General features: G+C 38.4%; 1 protein-coding gene across 1 annotated transcript in view; it reads right to left on the reverse strand.

Moving 5' to 3' along the window:
* The window catches only part of HMCN1 (hemicentin 1), a 377,912-nt gene that overhangs the window by 119,649 nt on the left and 233,432 nt on the right, over nucleotides 1-24,831 (reverse strand). The window contains exons 32-42 of the mRNA XM_036343707.1: nucleotides 24,455-24,736; nucleotides 23,376-23,484; nucleotides 22,289-22,458; nucleotides 20,561-20,715; nucleotides 17,177-17,300; nucleotides 11,462-11,563; nucleotides 10,339-10,515; nucleotides 9,424-9,575; nucleotides 8,184-8,307; nucleotides 3,389-3,564; nucleotides 935-1,031 (exon numbers count right to left, since the gene is read on the reverse strand). Of these exons, the coding sequence (XP_036199600.1) occupies nucleotides 935-1,031; nucleotides 3,389-3,564; nucleotides 8,184-8,307; nucleotides 9,424-9,575; nucleotides 10,339-10,515; nucleotides 11,462-11,563; nucleotides 17,177-17,300; nucleotides 20,561-20,715; nucleotides 22,289-22,458; nucleotides 23,376-23,484; nucleotides 24,455-24,736 (1,668 nt within the window). The remainder of the gene's footprint in view (nucleotides 1-934; nucleotides 1,032-3,388; nucleotides 3,565-8,183; nucleotides 8,308-9,423; nucleotides 9,576-10,338; nucleotides 10,516-11,461; nucleotides 11,564-17,176; nucleotides 17,301-20,560; nucleotides 20,716-22,288; nucleotides 22,459-23,375; nucleotides 23,485-24,454; nucleotides 24,737-24,831) is intronic.

Consider the following 24,831-nt stretch of genomic DNA (forward strand, 5'->3'; position numbering starts at 1 on the left):
GCTTCCAGTCATTGTTCAACGCCCCCCGCTCCATGTGAAAGCTCTGTTCTCTTGAGGCTCCTGCCACCAGTTTACTTGTCTGTTTTTATCCCTCCTCTTCACATGACACCCTGCCATTCTTCTGTATGAACTTAACTCCCTGGCCTGCTCATTGGTCTGCTCATTCCTTTCTCCATCCAAGGCCTTGTCACCATCTAGAACATTCTCCTACACATTTATAAATTTAGGCTACTCTCTGACAACTACTCCATCCTTAGAGCTCTTTCACTTAATTTCCCCCAATTAATTAATCGACAGATACAATAAAAATGAAGAGAGCTTAATATGTAATAAATAATTTAAAGAAATATTTAACATAAATTAATACACTGGGAATAGGAGCAGTTTTTAAAGATTAGCAGACAATCACCACCAATGTAAATGTTGTGATTACTTTTAAGAATTACCTTAATTAGCAGCATAATAAAATTTCAAGCAAGGAAAGCTAGTCACACTGGTTAGCACAGTATTTCCATTTCCCACCCACAAGTATGTGTGCTCTCTGTCTCTCACAGTCACATAATTCACAAACATAATCTGGCCTTTTGACTTATTTTCAATTGACCAACCCACTCTTCATTCATAGAGAACACTCAATCATTAGAAGATCCTGGCTGTAGAAGCTAAAACGTATATGACTCAGACAGAAAAGGAGAACCATTGAGCATCAAAGTAACAGTGATTAATAGATTCAGGTTCAAGGAGTCTATCTAGAGTTGCTCTTGAGTTAATTATATGAGCTGATACTCAGGGCAAGTTAGCATCATCTACACATATTGATTCCTGTCCGTCTATGTATTATGTTATATGAATGTCATTTTAAGAGTTGACACACAGTATAAAAGGTTAAAGCACACACTACATCTTTTTCTTTTCAGCAACTGATCACACTTACCCCAAATGTTGACATTATAATTTTTCTCAGTTTTCCCAGCAACATTTGTTGCCTCACAAGTGTAACGTCCAGTGTCTTGAACCTGAGCATCCTCAATCTGAAAACAAAATCAGGTTATAAGACCAGCTCCTATTTTATAAGTAATGGGGCTTTTCTGTTGTTATTTTTGAATTCTTATTTTTTATTTGTATTATGGTCATACAACCATTACCCACATCCAACCAACACATCAAGATTCAACAATTTGTATTATGGTCATACAACCATTACCCACATCCAACACTTAGCAAGATTCAATAATTTTTGTCTATGTCAAACCTTACTTTAATTTCACTAATATTAGTCACTGAAGGTCTAGAAAGGCCCTTTAACTATAATTAAAGTAAAATATAAAAAAATCACAATTTCTGAATTCCTTATTTAAAGCTTTAAAGTGTATAATCTTTCTACATCCAGGACATTGTTAAGTAAAATAATACCCTTTGTATGGATTTATTATGTCTCTTCTCCCATAAGGGCTTGTAAACTTCTTCAAGCCAAATGTTATATTCAGTTAGTCTCATCGCCTAGTACTCAGGTTGGTGCCTGGTAGGTAATTGAATATCAGTAAACATTTTCCAGGTATTTATCTGCAGCATGCATTGATATTCATTCATCATCCATTCAGTGAACATTCAGCAGCTACTCAGAACCTTGTACCAGGTACTGCAGGTAGAAAATACAAACAAGTATAGTGTAACATATGGTTTCTGACTTGAGTTTGCAATCTGGTTGAGAATATAAAGTATTCAAACATAAAAGTGAACTTAATAATGAAGTATAACTAATAACAGAAGGTAATACAAGAGATTGTAACAAAGGGCATGACATTGATTGCCAAGTAACTTCACAGTCAACTGCTAAATCATTCAAAAGAGTTGAATCGTTGGAGTTAAAGTTGTCTTTGAAAGCATTTAGTACAGTGGGGGGTCCACTACAAGCTTTCATTTCCAGGAGGTCTTCTCTCTATGCCCCTCAGTGGGACCTGCCCCCACTAGGGTGCCTACCTAACCTCCAAAGTGGGGATTCAATGAATGTCAGGGTTGCTTCGCCATCCAGCATCTCTCTCTCCCGGCTTCCCAACCCCTTGGGATCTGTGCTCTGAAGAAATAAACTGCTATGCTCAGTGAAAACTGCTGACAGTTCTAACCACACATCTCTCCCCCCTACCAGTGCTGGGGCCTGTATCCATATAAGTGTTTCCTTCTATCATTCAGTGAGAGTTAAGGTTTGCGCATTCTACCAGCTGCCTCCTAGAACTCTGGGCTCTGCCTCTGAACAGGGGGTGTTTTGTTTTGTTTTTCCTGTATAGCTCATTGACTCATCCTACTTCCCAAACTCACTGATTCTGGCCTTTCCTTCCTCAATAGTTCCATTATTTCAGGATCATAATTCGCAAGGTCTCTACCCTCTTGCCTCCAGCATATACCTTCACACTCCTTCCCACTTCATCCCATATGTTTCCGCTCTCCTGTGTAAGCTTCTCTGCTTCCTCTGTGCTGACATTTTCATCATTCATTTCTCAAGACTCTCTTTACTTGCCAGTAATAGCCTTCCTTGACCAAGAGGCTGGTCCATGCTGTGACCAAGTGGGTCACAGCATGGATGTCAAAGCTATGCTCTTGTGTTCACAACTCATTTCGGCCATTTAGTAACTGTGGGCACATTACTTGGCCGTTCTTTCAATGTCTCAAAAGGATTATTTTGTGAAGATTTTTTAAAACTTTCCTGAATCCTAATTCCTCAGGCTGGCTTTAAATCTTAGCTCTTATTTTACTCAAGTCAACCATGTCAGAATTATTTCCGAATATTCGCTCTGTTAAATTCTCTGTTTTAGCCACAGTAGCTCACTTGCTTTCTTAATCAGGGCTTTCGCCCCATAAAAATGCAAATAGCCTTCCAAGAAGATTCTAGGCAACCACAGCCTTACCTTGTGCTACCCTCCCAAAATGTATCCACTTGGTCATTAACTTAGACTTACAGCACTCACTGCATTTTTGACTGAACAGTCGGAAAATTTTCCCTAAATTTATGTGAAATTAGAAGACATTGGGGGCAGGAAATGCATCTTACACTTTTTGGTGTCCCTAGCCAGAGCTCCTAGAATGGGTATATGCTGATTGGTTGAATGACTGCGGATAAGGCACGCCTAGCAATATTCTTCTCATAACAGTTTCCCAGAAACATTTTTGGATGGCTTCTGGCTACAAATATGGATAGGAAAATTAAATATTTAAAACTTAAGCCCCAAATGTTAAAAAAATATTACAAACCCTCTTGATGAAAGGGTTCCTAGAATTTTATAATATGAAATTGATAGAACAGTTGTAAAGACAGGCAAATTTAATAGGGGTCATACCGAAGCCATGAGCTTACGCGCAATTTAAGAAGAAATAAATGAATCGACAGCCTCACCTTTAACACACTTCCATTTTCAGAGATTCTGAGGCCTGGCTTCTTCAGCAAAGGGCGGCCGTCTTTTAACCAAGTCAGAGTGGGTGCAGGGATAGCATCGCTTTGGCATAGCAGCTCCACAGCCTGGCCGATGAGGACAGAGACGTTCTGTTCTTCTCCCATGATATTTGGCGGAACTAAGTGAAAGATGGGGTTTCCCTCAGGATCAAGCAGGCCAGCCCACTGCCTGTCATAATTAATCATCAGGATATATATACTGGATAACTCCACTGTTTCTTTTAAGATGTAGGATCACGATCATTCTAACATACCCTCCTTGCATCATTTAGTTTAGAATCAAAAGTGATAAAAAATATCACCGATGAACGTGCTGCTGTTGAACAGAAATAGTTTTCACCATCTTTTCTCTTTTAAAAAAAGTTTTAGAACAGGAAGCTTTCACCAAGTGGCCATTTAAGAAACTTCTTGAACTCCATATTACTATTTAAGATTTTCAAAGGAATAAGTCATTCATGAAATATTTTGGAAATAATGGATTACAGCAAATGCATTTTTGATATTTATTTATGTTTTGTTGCAAAAGAAAATTTAATTGTAACAGAGGCAAAATAAAAACACAGAGGTATAAAGGTGAAAGGGATACTCCAGTCCTACCGGGTCACCCTGTGCAAAACGGAGTGGGTGACAGATAACCGCTTATCTGAAATAACCTCCCTAACTGGTGGCAGAGCCAGGAGTCTTCAGGCTTGCAGTTCAGAGCACTCTGTGGTTTTCCATGGTACCTTATCAACTTTTTATGGAATAAAAACCATGTGGGATAAATGGCACAATAAAGAACAAACTAAATCAGTGACCAGCTGCACAGCACACTCACGATTACATAAAAAGAGGAAATGATGTGAAATGTTAATGAGATTAAGATTTGAATTCCCTGGCTCGAAGGCTTGTCAGATGCTCAAATGTGCTGTTGGAGAAGTTTAAGGAATCTCCTTCCTTTGGATGTATTAAAAAAATAAAGTAAACAGTCATTTGTCTTCGATGGTTTAGGTACAGCCCTGCCAAGAACGGGAGGGTGGGCTCCATAACCCCTCCAAGGACTCCTTCAGGCCTGTATTTATAATAATTCAAATACACAAACGAATGATGAAATCAAGCCTGTTGCTATAAAAAGGACACTTCAAAATTCACAGAGGAGAATTTCCTCGGCCGTTTCTCATGAAATCCCATAACTATTTAGGATGAGGGGAAATTTGTCAGATTTCTTGTTTTTGGTTTGTTTTGTCTTACAGGAAAGGATATGTTTCACTGAAATGACTCTTAAAAAAAACTTTCCAAATGCTTCGGCAGACATAAAATCTTTGTGCTGAAGAATGTCATAGTCCACTAGCCATTGTTTCGGGCTTCACACTGCAGCATGCGGCAAAATGATTATGTAATCAACTTTCACTGTGACAGTGTGTTCTTATAGCCAGGAGGTTTCTCTGCTACCCTGCCTACCGCAGAGGGAAAGGCATGTGAAATGGACTCAGAGCACTTTCTTGTGCTGTTTCTGGATGCAGGGCAGGTGCCAGAGCCAGAGGAAGTGATGCTGAAGGAAGACATGCCATGTACAATGACTGGAACGGACCAGTGGAGCATTTGTGTAGAGGTGATGCCCCTTCTGCTGAATTTAATGGCACACACAGACATCTGGCTCTCGATGAGCTTAAAGTCATCCATGGGGAACACATAACAGGGGGATTGTTTTCAGCACGGGACACAGATAAAAGATGCACAGCTGGTCCGGTTTCAGATGAAAACTACTATAATGTTGGCAAAATCAGCACAATTAGTGCCATTTCCTAAAGTATCATGAAAACAGATACGCTCACGATTCTCAGCACAGAAAGCCCTAAATAGAATAGTTGATTTCAAAGCTTGGAAATAATTTTGAGTTGTTTGATCTCAGTGGATAAAAAGTGCCGCAACTATATGAAATTATATTTATCTTAGATTATTTGTAGAATTTACAAAAGAGCATGAATTCTTTTTTAAAAAAATCCTCACCCAAGGATATTTTTTCCACTGACTTTTTTTTTAAGAGAGCGGAGGGGAGGGAGGAAGAGGAGAAAGAGAGGAAGGAAGAGAGAGAGAGAGAGACAGAAAAGGAGAGAGAGAGAGAGAGAGAGAGAGAGAGAGAGAGAGAGAGAGAGAGAAAAGGAGAGAGAGAAACATCAATGTGAGAGAGACACAACGACTGGTTGCCTCCCACACATGCCTCTGACCGGGGCCAGGGGTCAATGGAGAACAATGGAGATACGTGCTCTTGACCAGGAATCAAACCCATGACCCTTTTTGGTCCACAGGACAATGCTCTAATCACTGAGCAAACCGGCCAGGGCAACAAAAGAGAATGAATTCTTTTTTGTTTGTTTGTTTTAAAGAGCATGAATTCTGGATGGCTCTGTGTAGGTGTAAAAGTCAGAAATAATTCAAGAAAACAGAATGCTAATTTATTTTCAAATATTTTTCTTTCAGTTACTTTTCTTTACAGCTAAGTGAGTTAAATCAAGTTCAAAAGGATACCAGATTTTTTAAATTGAGAGGAAAAATGAAAAAATAGAGTATTTGTTTCTTAAGGAACATAAAGCAAATCTAATTACAGCCAAGGATATATATTACTGAAACACATCTATTTGTCCTGTCTTTCATTTTCAGCTTTTTGTTTAGTCTGAGAAGAGAAAAGCTTCTACCCTCAGATTCTCAGCTTTCTTAGATGTTATCCCTAATTTGCTTTGTGGTTTTGTTGCTTAGGAAGGGGTGTGTTATGTCTGTTTCTCATCCTACGCATTATACTAGTTAAATCTAATTACCAAAATTAGAACTGCCATAGGGTTATATTTGTTGAGGCGCTGGGGAATGTGTGATCTCTAACAAAGTTCTCTGAGCTTACGTTTACAGAAAAGATACTACAGAAATCCAGTTCATTTAAAAACTCAATTCTCTTGTCAGAATACGGTAGGACATACTGTGAATTTATACCAGAAGAAAAAATGTTAATGACCAACTCTTGTACCTGTAGGGAAAGGTACTTTATTCACCGTGTACTCCTCCTACCAGCCCCACACTCTACAAAGTATATCTGAAAGGAATTTACCTTTGGGGATACACATTCTTTAGGCTCTAATTAGACACAGAATTGCCAATATTACTGTTACAAAGATAGGAATATAATGTACGGAAATAATACTAACCGTAGAACACAGATTGGAAACTAATTTCAGACTGAAAACCCATTTTAATTTTTACAGTAGTTTGCCATGCATATATATTTCAGATGCTAAACACATATATGCATTCTCAAATATATGCTCATTTTAGCTGGAAATTTGAATCTTACAACAAAGGAAAGATCTGGGTTTTCAGACTCAAAGGATGGTGTGGAAGCATCTTAGCCAATGACAAAGAATAGTGATGCACATCTTTGGCAGTCCTGGAGAACATCAACTCCCGATCACCTCCCAGGTCCACTTTGACACTAACCATTGTAGAAATGGAAGGAGCCAATCCCAATTTTCATTGCTCACTAACACCCAGTAAATACTAATGTCACCCCTCTGCCTGCGTGCTGATGACCGAAGGAGCTATTGTGCCACGTGCTTTGACTGACTGATGAACCATTCTCTAAGGATATTTGAGGTTGGCACATTCCAGTTCTCCATAAAGCACAAAAGAGGCCCTTGAAGGGAAGGAATTGGAGTCTGTGGGGATGAGTATTTCAGGCCCATCTGCTCCCTCAGACAGAAAGCACCAGCAAAGCTGGAGGTTTCACATAGACCCATGTCAACTGCAGAAGAAACAGGAGAGATGCATAGAGAGCCCTTTGATAGTCCACTGATGCAAATGGGGAGTTCTCAGCTTAATGAGGTATATGCATGGTATCCATGTTGCAACAAATAGCCTTTTTATTAAAAAATTATAACGTATTTGAAAAATAAGTAATATATTTGAACAGGAGTGAATCATTGGGAAGTGAGGTGGGATGTAGAAGAGAAGGCCTGCATTAAATAGATATTCTTTGAGGAGCCACAGAAGAAACAAATTCATTTTTCCATGAACCAAGAAATATAATAAGGCCCCGAAAAAAAGGCCTGACAAAGTTCTAAATGCAAAGGTATACTAAAATGTGGAATGAGCAGGGTAATCTATGAATGGAGGCCAATGGGGCCCCAACTTTGTTCTGGGGCTGTTAGCTTCAGACTTTCCCTTTTGTACCTTACAGCCAATGCACAGATAGGGAAAAAAAACACACCCAAAACTTAAATTTTGTCTAAGTTTATGATTAGTTTAACTTTTGCATCTCAAATAGCCTTTAATTCACAGGCAGAATATTGACTACCAAGTGCTGATTGCAAGTATATGCTGATTGTAAATATAATTAAAAGGTAGTAAAGCCAAGGCTTTGAGTAGAATGGATCAAAGGAGCTTCTTGAACAAATGATTGCTTTAGTGAGGAGACTGTATCTTTCCAATTACAAAGCTGCTCTCCGTAGTCATGCTCCTCATGCAGTCTTCCATAAAACCCACACCTTACATGATTAATGTACGCACTTTAATTTCTCAGACCTTTAAAAAGGGATAGTTAGTTAAAGATAAATATAAGGTAGAAAGGGAGCATTTGATTTGAATTAATCCTATAATGTCATTTCTATTGCCCATAGTTCTTTATTGTCAAAAACTTCCCTTTCCTTTCCCCAATGATCTTAGGATAAAACACAGCCATTTCAGAGCAGAAATCATTGTTGCAATGTCTCACCATACACTCGGAGGTCTATGTCCCTTTGCTTCTCCCCAGCAGCATTCACGGCCACGCAGGTGTATCTCCCCGTATCACTGATTTGGGCACTGGTCAAAGCCAGGATGCGCCCCCCAGACAGAACCTATCAGAGATAAGAAAGCCAAATAACCAACATGCCCCCTGAGAAGAGTAGGTGTAAACAGACTTCTCTTATTTTCTGAGATTAATCAATAGACATCTGTCTCTAGAAAGATTTCCACTTGGCTGTTTTAAAGTGTGCGAGCATCACTTAGTCCATCTTCTCTGTGGAGGAAGACTGGAAGGCCAGGACCCAATGTGGTAATAACCACTGAAAACAAGTCTGTCTCTATAGGACCAAGTGAAGGTCCAATTTCACCCACACTTACTACAGAGGAAGAGAAAGCCACCAGGGGAGAAGGAGGGACAGAGGCGGGAAAAGAGGAGCTAACCTCCTCCTAATTTTAATTTGGGAGAACAAGTGAGAAGTTAAAATTAACAGCAAAGTAGCAGCCAAATAAATTAATTTGTCACATTCATGGCTCTTTTATCCCACTGATCTAGTTGCACCTCTATTATACTGACCTTAATTCTACATCTCTTAAGATCCCAAATTCTGCAAGCATTGGAATTTTAAGAAAAGCTAAAGAAGCAGAATGGTGAGAGAACTACGTTTTCTGATACACAAAATAATATTAAAGTACACTTTAAAAGAGCTATATGTGTTTTGGTATTTTTAATTTTGAATCCGTGTAAAACAAGTTGTTGTTTTTTTTCAGACTCTAATTTCATTTCTTATAATGTGGCCTTTATGATGTCTTACGTTTTTATTTGATAATTTTGTAGAAGTAAATATACTCTATCTGGTTTTCTTAGTCATTATTTCCATACATTTAATTTAAATTCCACAAGGCAATTCCTGTTTATTGGTGCTGATGAACATTTCTTTGTGGAAGGTAGCTCATGTGGAGGCGGCAGGGAATGGAGGTTGTGGGTAGAAAGTATCTAAAAGAAAGCACTGCATATGCTGTAACGGAACTCTTAAGTATACTGAGCTTTTAACAAACTGTTTAGAAATCCCAATTGTGTGTCCATAGTAGTTACGAATGTATATGCATGCGGTTTTGGATAACCTTTGTGAATCCTTGTTCTCCAAATCTCTTTAACAGCTTTATCTGCTTGTACTTCCTGTATTGAACAATTAGGTAGTAGATTTCACCAAAGGAATGACAGCAAGTACCTGTATCCCATTAGCGAAACCAGAGACAGGGCTCCCATCTTTCAACCAGGTCAGACTTGGGGCAGGGATGCCTCTGGCTTCACATTCTAACCTCACCAGGTTATTAACCACCACTGCCACCACGTTACTGCTGCCAGAAATGGATGGGGGCACTGAAAAGAAATAAGCAAGTAAATAAGCTATGTTCACATCACAGAAAATTTCACCTCAAAGTAATGAAAATTATATGTAATGTCCACAGCAGTGTTTTCACATGGTGGGTTTTGGTATGTATATATGTGGGGGAGGGGGGGTGTAGGGGGCAGAGAGTTCTTTCACTTTTCTTATTTGGGAGTCTAATCACATTTATCCTGTGAGGTAAGTAGGGCAATGATCAGTCTCGCCACCTTACAGATGAGGAAAATGAGGTTTTGTTAGTTTGTGTAGGAAATCCAGCTTTTGATACCAGAGTGGATTTTTATTTCTTGATTTCAGGCTCTTGTGTGTGCGTGCATGGGTGCATGCATGTATGTGTGTGTGTGTGTTGATGTCCCTCCACTGTATCCACTCTAGTATGTTAACTACCAACTCCTCTTCAAAGTATTAGAGATAATAAGTTGGAAACATTTGTTTAACAATAAGATTCTCATAGACAGTACTGTATTTACAATCAGGGCTATTGTCATTGCCGATAAGAGGGTTGGTAACTATTTCAACAATTCATCTAAAGCAAACTTAAGTTCGATACAGCAAGTGAAAATAAAGCATTTTAATAGGAATCAGGAAATAAAAACGTTTATCAGTTTTAGAACACTGTACTCTTCTATAAAGAGGATCCTAACACTGTTAAATATTTACACTAGGATTTTATAGAAGGACTTCATCATTTCGAAGGTTTCTTTACCCCAGGGTGCATGCAAGGGAAGCAGCACTCACCATGGACTTGAAGACTGTAATATAATTCTGTGGCTCCAGCTGAGTTGATGGCCACACATTTATATATGCCAGCATCCGCGATCTGGGCGCTTTCAATCTCAATGATCTGCCCTCTGTTCAAGAAAGCCACACTGGTGGAACCTGTGAGCGGCCGATTATCTTTGTACCAGGTAATAACTGAAAGGGCAAGAGGGGAGAGGCCCATCTGTTTAATTTGTTTCTTTGAAAAGCTCGATACCTGCACTAAATTAGAGCTTAACTAAAACAGTAACAACTGCTTTATTCTTGTGCTCATCATTTCAGTTTAATCTGTTTAAATTTTGCTTTAGAGAGATTTTTATGAGGAAGTAACCGTAAGAAGAACATGAATAGCCAAGCCAGCATAAGAGTCCTGACAATGAATTGATAAAAAAAATTTATTCTGTCTTTAATGCATCAATACTGTTTGGGAGCAAATTTTTAACTGGTTCTATTTCTTTTTGTTGTACATATTCCTCTCTTCACATCTAATCAAAACCAAACATATATCCACTATTAGCCTCAAAATATGTATTATTATTGACTCCTAGGAATAACTTACTACTGATGAGAATAAAAACAATAGTCTCCTCAAATGACTGATGTGTAAAGATAACCAATATGGCCCTAGCTGGTTTGGCTCAATGGATAGAGTGTCAGCCTGTGGACTGAAGGGTCCCAGGTTCGATTTTGGTCAAGGCACATGCCCGGGTTGCGGGCTTGATCCCAGTGTGGGGCATGCAGGAGGCAGCCAATCAATGATTCTCTCTCATCATTGATGTTTCTATCTCTCTCTCCCTCTCCCTTCCTCTCTGAAATCGATAAAAATATATATTTAAAAAAAAGATAACCAATGTGGACTAGATAAAAATATATTTTTCAAAATAAATGTATATGAAATCTCAGCATGTGTTTTGTGGACACAGTAAGGCCAATAAGACAATTAATTATTCATTTAAAGTAATGAAAATTTGAAAATACTACTTTGAAATGTATCTATAACCTTTCTTTATTAGTAATTACTATATTATGCTCATAAACAGATTTAACTATTCCCAGAAATCTTAAAGTGTTAATAAGTCATAGAGCCCACAAGTAAACATACCAGGCAAGGGATTCCCTGCAGCCTTACACTCCAGCTGTATAGGGTTGTTCACCACCACGCTCTCATTCAGTATCTTCCCTGCGTCCTCCAGGCTGGGTGGTTCTGCAAGAAGCCCAGACACGTAACTCACTCATATAAATTGGCGAGGACGTGGAGAGAAGAGAACCCCTGTGCACTGCTGCTATGATGTAAATCGATACAGCAACTATGAAAAACAGTATGCAGGTTCCTCAAAAAATTTAAAATTACTACCATATGTTCCAGCAATCACACTTCTGGGTATATATAAGAAGGAAATAAAATCAGTATCTCAGGTTAGGAATAAAAGACCAGTGACCAGTGCTTAATGATAAATAAAATAAAACCAGTCTCCCAAAGAGATATCTGCACCCGTGTTCATTTCAGCATTATTCACAAAAGCCAAGATATAGAAATACCCTAAGTGTCCATCAACAGGTGAATGGATAAAAGATGTCACCCACACACACACACAGAAGAATATTATTCAGCTATGAGAAAGAAGGAAACCCCGCCACTTGAAACAACATGGATGAACCTATAGGACGTGATGTTAAGTGAAATAAGCCAGACCGAGAAAGACAAATACTATATGATGTCACTTATATGTGGAAAAGTTAAACTCATGGAAACAGAGAGTAGAATGGTGGTTACCAGGAGCTGGGGGATGGGGGAAATTGGGAGATGCTGGTCAAAAGGTACAAGCCTTCATTTATAAGATGAATAAACTCTGGGGTTCTAAAGTATACCATGGCAATAATACTGGGAGAGAGTAGATCTTAAGCGTTATCAACACACACATAACTACATAAGGTGAAGGATGTGTTAATTAATCTGACTGTAGTCATCATTCTACAAAGTATACATATATAAAATCATCACACTTTAAATATGTACAATTTTATTTGTCAATTATGCCTCAATAAAGCTGGAGGGAAATGAACAAAAGAGAGAGTGTGGTACAGACATAAGTAAAGACATTTAAGCAATAAAATAGATTTGAGATCACAGAAATAAACACATATCTAAAGTCAAATAATTTCCAAAAAGAGGGCCAAGCCCATTCAATGGAAAAAAATAGTCTTCTCAACAAATGTAATTTCAATTATTCCCTTCTAGCATTTAAAGAGATAGTCTTGCAATTTGAATTTAAGTGAACACTTTTCTAGACAGACGTATTAGTAAGGTAACAATATGCTATGCTAAAGATGAGAAAATGTCTGCATACTCCAAGCAGGAGGTCGAATTCCATGCAACTTGTTGGTTTTCCCCCACTATTTTCTTTCCTCCAAAGCCACATCATGCCAAAACCACATTACCTTCTTCTGGACACATCATAGGCTAGATTCTGCCTATTACTTCAACCACTCAAAGGCATGAATTGACTTTTTCAAATCTTGGTTAAATTTGAATTAATACATAACTGATGTAAAAGTAATATGGGTGAGTTAATCCTCCCTAACCACCAGGATTATGACAGAGTAATAAACTCATCTAAACCAAGAAAACAGTATAGTAGAGTCCTGAACTGAAGTTACCCATGAAGAAAGAAAAAAAAATGTTCCTCCTACAATATTCCCAAGTCTCCTTTAGGCCACAAGTGAGCTAGTAAGTAAAACACAGAAATGATAGAGAAACCTTTTTTAAGTGGGTGTTAGGAGATGTTAGCCAAGCAAATACTTTAAAATAATAAAATTAAATCAAGGGGAGCTCCATTAATGTTTTCAGCAGACAACTCATACAGACCCCAGATGGTTTCTGGCCAAGAGTAAAGGACTTTAGATATATTTGTTAAAATGTTGGTGCAGGGAGAAGGGCCAGGTGCCAAATATATGTTTGGCTCAAACGGGGTTAAGGTACTTTTTACAGATGATGACTAGGAACCAAACACCAGCCTAAGCTTTGCACACATAGTCTTTCATTTAATCCTCACAATAACCTCCCTGATTATGGCATTATCATTTTCCTCCCCATTTTACAGGTGAGGAAACTGAACTTTCAAACAGTTAACATCTAAACTCAGTGTTCTACAGCTATCACTTGGAAATATATGAACCCAATTCAAAGCCCAGGCTTTTATCCACCACATAATACTTCTGAGTGCTTCATCATGGCTGATTTTTTCCCCAGAAACAATTAAGTGCAGACAAAATAAATGCTTGAGCCATATTATTGTTTGTGTGTGGAAACATCTGTCTCACTTGGCAAATACCTGAGGTTTAGATATGATTTCTTATCTTGGTCTAGAGAATTAGGACTTCCAGAATTATGAAACCTTGATAATCAAGAGGACCACCTACTGAGAGTCTCTGCCTCTTGTGATGCATAGAACTCCCCTGGAAAACCCAGGGAATCATAAGAACGTTCCTCTTCTCGTGATCACGACTTGGTCTTCAGTCCAGGAGACCATGGACCCTTACTTCACCTTTTAGAAAGACTTTTTTCCCATGCTTGAGAATAATGGCATCATCTATGATCTATATATATAAAAGCCTAAGTTGACTCGCACATGTGTGATACATAGAAAGCTTTCCTTGGTGCCAATCGTATGCGTGTGTTTCCATCTGTCATTGTCGATCATGAATTTGGTTGACACTTCTATTATAGAGAAAGGGCAAATGGCAATATTAAAATATTTCTTCTAATTAATTTCTTTTCAATGTGTATGGATTCGTGCACTGGGCCACTAGTCTTTTTTATAAGAAAGAAAAATATTAACAGCTGGAAGGCTGAGTTTGTTAGGACTGAACACTTGGATGACAATTGTCATAGATGCTCATTTGCTGAATGTATTACCCCAACAATAAAGATTGGGATAAAAACAAATCTTAACTAAAAGGCAACTATAGAATTGATTGAATAAATTAATGAGTGAACTAAATTAAAGGATATCTGCTTTCTTATAGATTTTTCAGTGTCCCTTTTAATATACAATAACAGAATTAGATATATTACTTTGGAAGCATTCAGAGAGCAAGAGTATAACAGAATCAATTCCTCTCTTGGTTTTCATATTATAAGCTTCTATTACTGATTTCTAAGATTGATTAACTTTATTATGAAACTGAGTTATCATCTCTACAGTAATTGAAGAAAGCCATTAATACATCTAGTATTTCAATGTGTGGTGTCTTTAAACCTGTCTTCTCCACCCTATTCTTATGTGGTTTCCCACATCAGATTAACTTGTCATTTTAACCTCTGAGATCTTTTGGAAATCTGTCATCCACTAATCCCTTAGAAATTCCTACACTTTTTTTTTTAACATCTCCAATTCTTGCTGAAGTTAATAACACAAGTAACAAAGAAGACATAAAATTTGGAGTCATTTGTATTCAAGGCACCATTGCAGTCATGAGTGTTGAGATGATATTCCAGCTGTCTCTCCAGATTCCTGTCACATTCACATAGCCAACTATTCCTCCAGGTTGGTCATAATAAGTATTACATTTAAAGTTCACTTTATTATTAATTCAGGCTCATGAACTGTTATCCAGACAAGTCAAGATGGTATGAGATGAAACATTTTCAGCTAGTATAGTATCTTGCTTTTATTCATATAAAGGAGATTGTTTTAATAAATCCTTAAAATAAATCCTGACTCACCTTCTGTTTCTTTCTTCTCACATTGACCCAGATGTCTTCGAGCTTGGTCCCTTACTTTCTGATTATTTTCCATGTAACCGTGTGTACCCCAACTGCATCTCCTGCTAACATATACGGTGTTACCACAATCAGACCCTCGGTTTATAGACTTGTGTATTGATTCTGCTTTTCCTCTTCTATTGTTGCTCCGGATTGGATGGGATGCTTGGTTTCTTTCCTGCACTCTGGTTTTCAGTCATTCTTGACTACACTGGCAAGACTCTAGGTGAGTCTTTAGAGTTTGGGCCAATGTTTCTCCAAGTAATGGCACACAGACCACTTGTATCAGAGATGCTGTTTCAGAAGACCTGGGACTGGGCCCAGGAAGTTGTATTTTTAACATGCAGCATGTACGATTTTTATGAACATTAAAGTTTGGGTTTCCCAAACAATAAAGTTTACTTCTTCCTGGTTCTGGAGACATACACTCTGTTCTTCATGACAGAATCACCATTTAAGTACTTTAAGTCATTCTAGAGGACAAAAACATCCTTCTTTTTGATAACCTGAGAGAGTAGAGGTGGGAGATATTTTATATCGAACGCCTCTAATCCTCAAAAGCACTCCACAAGTCAGATATTCAGAGAAAATAAATTTGTTTGCTCAAGGTAACCTAGATCACAGTTAGCACAGAATTTAAACCAATGTCAGCTGGACCCCAGTGCACGAGATGATTGCAACATAACAAGCTATCCCACTTCCCTGTTTCCTCTTAGCCAATGGAGACCAGATAAGGACTGTAATGTTGAAATGGAGAAGACAAACAGTTTATACCAGGAGGAAAAAAAGAGCCACTGGGTAGGAAAATGGGGAAAGCAGAGCAAGCCCACCCCAGCATACTCTTAGATGGAAGTGCAGATCTGAGTAGGTGCTGGAGACAGCTGCCAAAGAACCCTGGGGACAGATATTAGACTTTAGGAGGAACAAGGTAAATTCAAGGCCATTTAAGGGAGAGTAGGGTTAGCCTGTCACCAAAGCCTTAAGCATGGTAAGCTAATTCCAAGATGGTTACAATCATCCTCTTAAGGAACATGGTTTGTGTGTATGACATCCATAACTTAGGTGTTCATATTTAGGGAACTGGGGAGAGAATAAATTGGTTTATTGGGAACACTTAGGGAACTGATAATTTGAATCTTTTAACCAGCCAATTTAAAGAAAAGAAAACATGCAAAGAAATAGATTAGAAGAATTCAATGTTCTAAATTTTTTTATTAACTTTTATTTATTCTTCCATTTGTTAAATATTTACTGACCGCCTAGTATGTACCTGGAATTAAGGTAGGTGCTAAGGCATTCTTTTAGGTTAAATGGTTTAGTAAATGTGGAGTGAATATATTAATTAATTAATTAATTAATTAATGATTTAACAGCAATTAGAATTAGAGAAAATGAATACTGCTTAGGTGGAGATCTTGAATAACTCTCTACAAATATCCTTGACTGACTCAGTAAAGTCCAAGTCTGTATTTCTTGGCCCTTTCTGTTGACTCTACAGGGACTGAAGTCTTATATTCAAGGTCAGTCTTTCAAGTTTACTGTGAAGCTGTAATATTCATGAGGTGGTCCTTGGTCACCATGAGGGAAGATCCTGCGTCAAGGTTAGCTTCGACTCACAAAATCCCTCTTATAGGCAAGAAGATCACAGACAACCCTATGGAACAACCTTGCAACTTCTGCCTTTTCAACAAAAGTTTTCTGCGGAAAGTTGTCAACAGAATTCGAATACTTTCCAATATAGGGTAGTGTATTTATTTACTTATTTACTAGTGGCCCAGTGCACGAAATTAGTGCACGGGGGAGAAGGGTGTTCTAGTGTATTTATTTATGAGCTCTGGCATATCCCATTTGTCAACCTGAAAACTAAAGATCTTAAGACGAGCAATTATAATTACAATAATGTAAATAAAACAAAAACCTAAGTTTTTTTATACAGACTAAAATAATCACTTATTCCTTTTAACAGCGTAATTTAATAAAAATGAGCCCACGGTGTTTTAAAATAAAAAGGCAAAGAAATATACTTTTGTCAGGACGTGGTGATGGCATTACCATGCACGTGCAGTTGAATGTGCTGCTGGGCTTCCCCCGCTGCATTGGTGGCCACACATGTGTATCTGCCAGCATCTTCCATCAGGGTTTTGGCAATTTGTAGAACTCGACCAGAAGACTGTATCTAATTGGGAGCAGAAAGCATAGCAGCATTTGGTACTTAATCTTGGACTTGAAAACCTTTGTAGAGATAGACAAACTCATTTAACTTTATGATATCTAATTATATTTTTATGCCATTATCTTCATTTTCTCTTAGAAGATTAGAGCCAGATCACTTCATCCTTCACGAGAAAATAGACTCGTTTTATTAAAGAGCTTTTCTTATTGGTTGGAAAATGCAAAATAACCTAAGGCTAGCCTGCTGGTAGAGTCATAAAACTCCACTGAATAAAAGACTTTAGCATTATGAGTTAAGTGATTAAAATTTAAGCTATTTGAGAAAACACAGTCACATTTATATCACACTTCATAAAAAGTTTTAAAACAACAATCTTTTTTTATTATTATTAAATGGTTGTGGGTGCCAGAAAAAAAGTAAAAAATTATAAAGTGTAATTAACGAAAATGCAGATAAATATTTTCCTGTTTTTCCTTACATCCCTCCTAAACTTATGGCAACTGTCCTTCATCATGTTGGAACTGGTGATTCAGTGGTTTTTTTTGAAACTCTACTCAGAGGCTACCGGTAACTTCCAATGACAAATACCCAGCAGCCTATGCAGTGAGCTCATCCTCTCTTCTCATCATCTATAGCATTTGGCATTGTTGACTGACCTTTTCCTTGAATCACTCTACTTTCTGGGTTTTGAAGACACAGTATTTTCCCTTAGTTCTCATTCTCTGACTTCCTTAGATGACTTTACAGAATCTGTCCCAGAAAGAGGAAACTTAATTTTCTGATAGTTTTCAGCCAAACCCTTGGCTTCAGTGAAGAATCCTGTGCAGACTTCTAAATTTACAGTGTTGGCCTCAACTTCTCTCCTGAGCTCAGCACTTGTGGTTCCAACTATCTGCTGGACAGGTTAGCACACAAAATTTAACATGTCCTGAACAAAGCTTATAATTATTTCCTGTATCTCTAAACCTACTTCCCATTGCATGCTTCCAACCTTGTTGAATGGCACCCACTCTTCTCCAAGTTGTCTAGGTTTTGGAGCCCACTATGGCTCTCCTATTAACTATACCACTCGATGTTTCTCAGATCCCTTTTTTTCCATTCTCACAGCCACTGTGGGATTATAATAGCTTAATTTATATTCCAGTGTCTCCAACCTCCCAAACTCTTAATCTATCTTGCATGCTGTTGCCAGAATAATTTGTCCACAATGTAAATTTGATCCTTTTACCAGTCCTCCCTCAAAGCTTGTTCATGGCTCACTACGTTGCCCAGAATGAAATCCCAGCTCAACATAGCCCTCTAGGCTTACCAGATTCTGACCCCAAATGATCTTCTCTCCATACACTCCCATGTAAACTCCCACTATTCTCCAGCCATACGTGCTAAATATGTTAAGCAGCACATTCATATGTTTATATTCCCTTCTGGAATTTTGTACATAGCCTTTAAATGCCATGATTTCTTAGGACTCTGAACTCGGTCAGTTCTTTCTCATATTTCTTACCCTTTATTCTTCCCTTGGATCAAATCAACTGTGACCATGGTTTCAAATATCATCTAAGTGTCGGCATCTCCAGCCAGGCCTCTCCTTTGAGCTTCAGGAACACATATTCAATGGTCTACTTGACATTTTCACTAGTTTGTTTCAAAGTCAACTCAACCCCCAAAATCTAAAACTCAAATCTCAGGTCCCTCCCCCTCCTCCCCCGCCTCGCACACTCGTCCTCCTCCAGAGCCTCCTATGTCACTGAGTGTCATGACAATCTATGCATTTGTGTAGGTTAGGTTCCTCAGTTTCCCTTGACACTTCCCTCTCCCTCACCTTTCATAAGCAATCTATCACTGAGCCCTAATAATATAAATAATAAATAACTCTCAAATCTAACCACCTATCCTCATTTCTATGGCCAGTATGTGAGTCCAAATTTCTATCTTCTCTCTCTCCCACACAAATAAATCCTAATTGATTTCCACATATTTACTCCTGATCCTTCAATTCATTTTCCAAAAGGATCCTGGGTAACTACTTAAAATGCAACCCTGATCATGTCTCTCTCTCTTAAAACCTTTCAAAGATCTCCCATTGCTTTGCAGTAAAAATAAAATCATTAATATTCCTTAAATACCTCCTACCTACTCTCTCTGGTCTCCCCTAATACCACTCATTCTTGCTCTCTGTTCCTACACCACTGGCTGCTTTCAGGTCTTAAGAGCTGTCATCCTCTCCTTTACTTTAAGTTGCTTGCCTATGTACACCTTCTCTGAATTAACCTACTAGTTCTCTTCCACTAATTCACCCATTTAACTCCTACGTATTCTTCAGATCTCTGCTCACAGGCTGTCTCCATAAATCACTCGCATGCTTAAAGGCTTTTCTCATTATCTGTTGTCATACTTCTCTATATTTTCTCTTAAAATTACTCTTTACACTTGTGCAATTATACTTTTGTATGATTATGTGATAAATGTCTATTTCCAGTAAACAGTTGTTTACTTTCACTATGTTTAAAGGCTACATACTAAATCTTTCCCTAGCCAAAGTCTAAGATTCCTTCCGTTGGATTGGGAATAGGAACAATAAATGATCAGATATCCACCTATTTTACTGAGAAAAGAACTCAGCACATTCCTCCCTATTGAAAACTTATTACAAGCCAAGTTCATACACACATTAATCAAATAACTTGAACCTAGTAGCGATATGTATTAATCTTGATTTTAAATGCATCATTTAAATTATCTAGATTTGGAATCTATGTATCTATCTATCATCTATCTATATACTTAACAAACATGTACTGAGATACAGTTATATACCAGCTATATAATCTCTGCCCTCTTGAAGCTTTTAACACTAGTTAAAATATATTTTTCAGTTAGGTCTATATAGATGTGTCTTTACCTTAATCTTAGTTTATGGTGAACATATTGGGGATGCGCAGTATTGATGAACACTATTCACTCATAAAACACTAATTTTTCAACAGTTAAGATAGTCATCAATCAAAATAATAAAAGTACCAACTAATAAATTAAAAATGGATATGACTGTTCAAGTTATTAGTTTTTAATTAATTCCATTCTTCATATGAAAATATTAAGTGAAATGCTCTTAAAAATGCTAAGGAAAACACATATTGTTTCAATAAATTTTCGGCAAAATCCATACGACAGGAAAATCTACAATTGGGAAAGAAGTATGTGCTACTCATGGGAGATCTGTGTAGCTTTCTCATTTGGGGCTCACTAATATTTCTACTTACTTTGAAGTTTCCTTGGGCAGTGCTCACAGGCTGGCCATCCTTTAACCATGTAAGGGATGGATTGGGAATGCCATTGGCTATGCACTGTAAGGTGATAGGCTTGTATTTCACTACAGCTCTCTCAGAAAGGCCTGACGATTTGATTGTTGGAGGAACTAGATTCAAGAGAGGAAGAAAGTAGAATAGAAGGGAGGGAGGGAGGGATAGAGAGAGAAGAAGGGAGGGATGGAGAGAGGAAGGAAGGAAACAAAAAACCATAATCAGTGGGGTTAGAGTCAGACACTTAAAAATCTGTATGCAAAATGAAACCAGAAACTGTAAAAATGTAAACAAAACATGAAATAATTTTACCCCATGAAGTTAATTTATACTTTAGCGAGTACTTATTTCTTAATTATAAAACCCTACTTCTCAAAAGAATGAGTACAATATATTTGCAGCAACAGCAATCCACATGTATGTTTAACTTACACTTTTTCCCTCTTTATTATGACCCTCCCCTTCTCGAGAGCTCCTTCATTAAACCAGCACCCATATTTATAGTGGGTGACCCTGCCCCCAGCAAGGCTGACTGAACCCAGGATGGCCACTTGCTTTAAGCTGGCCCTGCCAGCGTCCCTCACTCAGGAATTGGAACTGAGACTGTGAAACAGGATCGCTATATTCCATCACGGGATTGAAAAGGCAGGAAAAAAGCGTCTGCATGGAGAGGGGAAAATGAACTTGACATTCATAGAAACCTCTGCGATGACTTCCAAATGGCTCCCCGGCCTCTCGTTCCAGTCCCTCCTTCCCAGGCTCTGCTGGCAAGTGAGACACATAATAACCCGCCAGAAAGTTGCTTCTGTCGCTGCAGTAATGGTTTTCACACTCACGTGCCAGTTTTGTGAATGCACTTAGATGCCCCGGATCCTGCATAACACCCTCAGCCTCCATTTCTGGAAATGACTCTATTCACACTCCCTCCTGTTTTGGCAAAACCCTTCAAGGCTGACATAACCCTCTGATGTGGAATTTTCTGCCTCCCTCTTTTATCTTAATTAGGATCATTCCACAGACCTGGCATTCTATGCAGAATATCTTAACATTTCAGTTCTCTATGCATTCACATGGTATCTCTTGGGCAAGTGTGTTAATAAAGTGACTTAAAAATATACCATTATTTAATTCAAATTCCCCTTTTTTTCATCCTCACCCAGGGATATGTTTTCATTAATTTTAGAGAAAGAGGAAGGTGGGGGGAGGGAGAGAGACACAGACAATCAATGTGACAGAGAAACATCGATTAGTTGCCTCCCGTATGAGTCCCAACCTGGGATCAAATCTGCAACCTTTTGGGGGTATACAGGATGGCTCTCCAACCGAGAACCCCAGCCAGGTCAAATTCACTTTTTATTTTATTTTATTGATTTTTAGAGAGAGAGGAAGGGAGAAGGAGGGAAAACATCAACATGAGAGCAAAACATTGATGGGCTGCCTCCTGCACACCCCCTACGGGGGTCGAGCCTGCAACCTGGGCATGTGCCCTGACCAGGAATCGAACCAGCAACCTTTCAGAGCATGGAAAACGTCCAACCAACTGAGCCACACTGGCCAGGGCGCAAATTCACATTCTTTACATTATTCTCCACACCTCAAGAGTTAACCAGAGCTACAATGTGAACTAGCTAATGAAACAATGCAAAGATTAATTTTAAATGAAATGCTCTTGTCCCTTCTTCAGCCTACCATGAACAGTCACTTCAAATTCCTTCCTGTTGTCTCCAGCAGTGTTGGTTGCCACGCACCGATAAAGGCCTGTATCTGACACTTGGGCCTGGGCAATGACCAGTTTGCGTCCATTCAGTAAAATCTTGAATCCATCCCTTTCATCAATTAGCTGGCCATCCTTCACCCACCTATACAAACAAGGCAAAAAGAAGTATGGATATGTATTTAAATGATTAAGTCCCTGGGGGGGGGAAAAATATATATATATATATGTATTCTTCATATATGCATATATATGTGTGTGTGTGTGTATATGTATATATATATATATCTTAAAGAAACTATATTTATTTATATGTTTTATACATATACATAAATTTTCAATTATGCATCTGCCTAATTTCCTATTTTCTTACTTTATAAAATAAACTGTACATGGGGAAGGGAAAAAAAGAAACCCAGGCTAACACAGAGGTTGGCATATTGCTGGATCCCAATAACCATGTCTTGAGTTCTTCATTCATCTGTTAATGTTAGGTTACAAAACGAGGTAAATGCCTTAGGGGCATTTATTATTCACTTGAAATGATATAGCGTTCCATATAGTTTTATAATCAGAGGTGAACATATTTTATTCCCTTAGTTGACTGTTCCTTAATTGCATTTCCTATAGCACTTTGGAAATGAGAGATAAATATTCAAGAAATGCTTTGTGAATGAAGGAATGAGAAAATAGAATCAGTAAACATATATGCACGTTAACTATTTCCCTAATATGTCTGGTCTATTTCTTTCTACTTAGTTGTTCATTAACATTTCAGGGTCCCAGGAAGAGTTAACAGACTGCTTAATAGTCTGTTTCTATAAACTGGAGATGTAATTTCTAAGAGCATAAAAGGAATGCCTCTAATTGAGCAGATTTAAAGACCCTGTGAGTATCAATTAAAAGTCGCCTTGTATATAGTGTGTGTCTATTAAAAGAGGAATATAAAGAATGTAATTTTATACAACCACTTTTTAGCTACGCAGGACCTCTTTCAAGATAGCTCTGAAACACTCAAATAAAAAAGTGGGAGGTATTTAATAGACATACCAAAACCCTTACATGATAGTTGGTGGGGGAGAGCCTGTCACTTGACAGTCTAGCTCCAATAAGTTATTAACCATCACTATGAAGTAAGATGTTTCATCTCCTCCTTCTACAGCCGGCGGCACTAGAAAACAGCAGAGATGTAACATGCAGTGAAATGTATACAAGAAAAAAAAATACAGCATCACTTTAAGCAACACTAAGTTGGTAAGTATTGCAGTAACTGGCACACAAAGGGGATTTGAAATGTTAAATACATTTTACAGTACACACTTGCCTGGGTTAGTGAATGTACTTTTGACATATTGCGGATTTTTCGCAATTCATCTAGCACTATGGTGTTACTGACACCATCTGAATATAAAGTTGACTCATATTTTATGTTGCTAATTTTCATAAGAATAAAAGGAGGGAACCTCAAAAACCGGGCCTCTATTCAAAAGGCTTCAATTTAAAAGAATTAAGACTGAGGGCTGCAAGATGACTTCCGAGACCCAGAGACTAAGCTTCCTGCTGTTCATCACGGTGCTCAGCACGGAAGACCGTGCTCTCCCTTCCTGCAGGCAGATGTGGTCCCAGATGTAAAATGCACCTGTGCACTTACAAACGCAAAGGATTCTATCAAAACCAGTGGAAGCTTTATGTGGCTTTTGGACATTGGGACTCTAGTGACAAATCCAACACTCAGTAATGTGCAGTCCAGAGTTGAACAGAAAATTAAATTATTTTATTACTGCAGATTATTTTATTCTTGACCCCCCCCCCCAAAAAAAAAAAACACCACACCAAAACCAACTTTAATACATTCCTATTGATTTCAGAGAGGAAGGGAGAAGGAGAAAAAGATGGAAACATCAATGATGAGAGTGAACGATTGATCAGCTGCCTCTTGCACGCCCCCTACTAGGAATCGAGCCCACAACCAGAGCGAGCATGTGTCCTGACTGGGAACTGAACTGTGACCTCCTGGTTCATAGGTCGATGCTCAACCTCTGAGCCACACTGGCAGGGCAAAAAAAAAAAAAGAAAGCTTTAATAAACTAGTCAGGTTTGGCTATGAATCTGGGAATCCAGATAGTGACATCCTTAGGTACCTAAGACATCAACGTCATATTTGATCTCCTTTTCTCCTGCCACACTGGTCGCCACACACACATACTGCCCCCGATGGACTTCCAGGGCACTCGTGATTTCTAGCGTCTTCCCACCAGCTTCTATGCGGACACTGTCACTGGCTTTCACGGGGACACCGTCTTTTAACCAGGTGAGAACTGGCGGAGGGTTGCCGGCAGCTTTGCACTCCAGTGTCAGTGAGTGGGTAACAACCACTTGCTTATTCAGAGGTACAGCCAAGTCACCTTCAATCATTGGAGGAACTGTGAGAAAAAAGTAATATTTCAAGCAATTCTTTGAGTCCCAATGAAATAGGACTCCTACCATTCATCCCCGGCTTAGGCTATTGAGGAAAGAA

The sequence above is a fragment of the Myotis myotis genome, unplaced genomic scaffold (assembly GCF_014108235.1).
Source record: "Myotis myotis isolate mMyoMyo1 unplaced genomic scaffold, mMyoMyo1.p scaffold_m19_p_18, whole genome shotgun sequence".
Lineage (NCBI taxonomy): Eukaryota > Metazoa > Chordata > Mammalia > Chiroptera > Vespertilionidae > Myotis > Myotis myotis.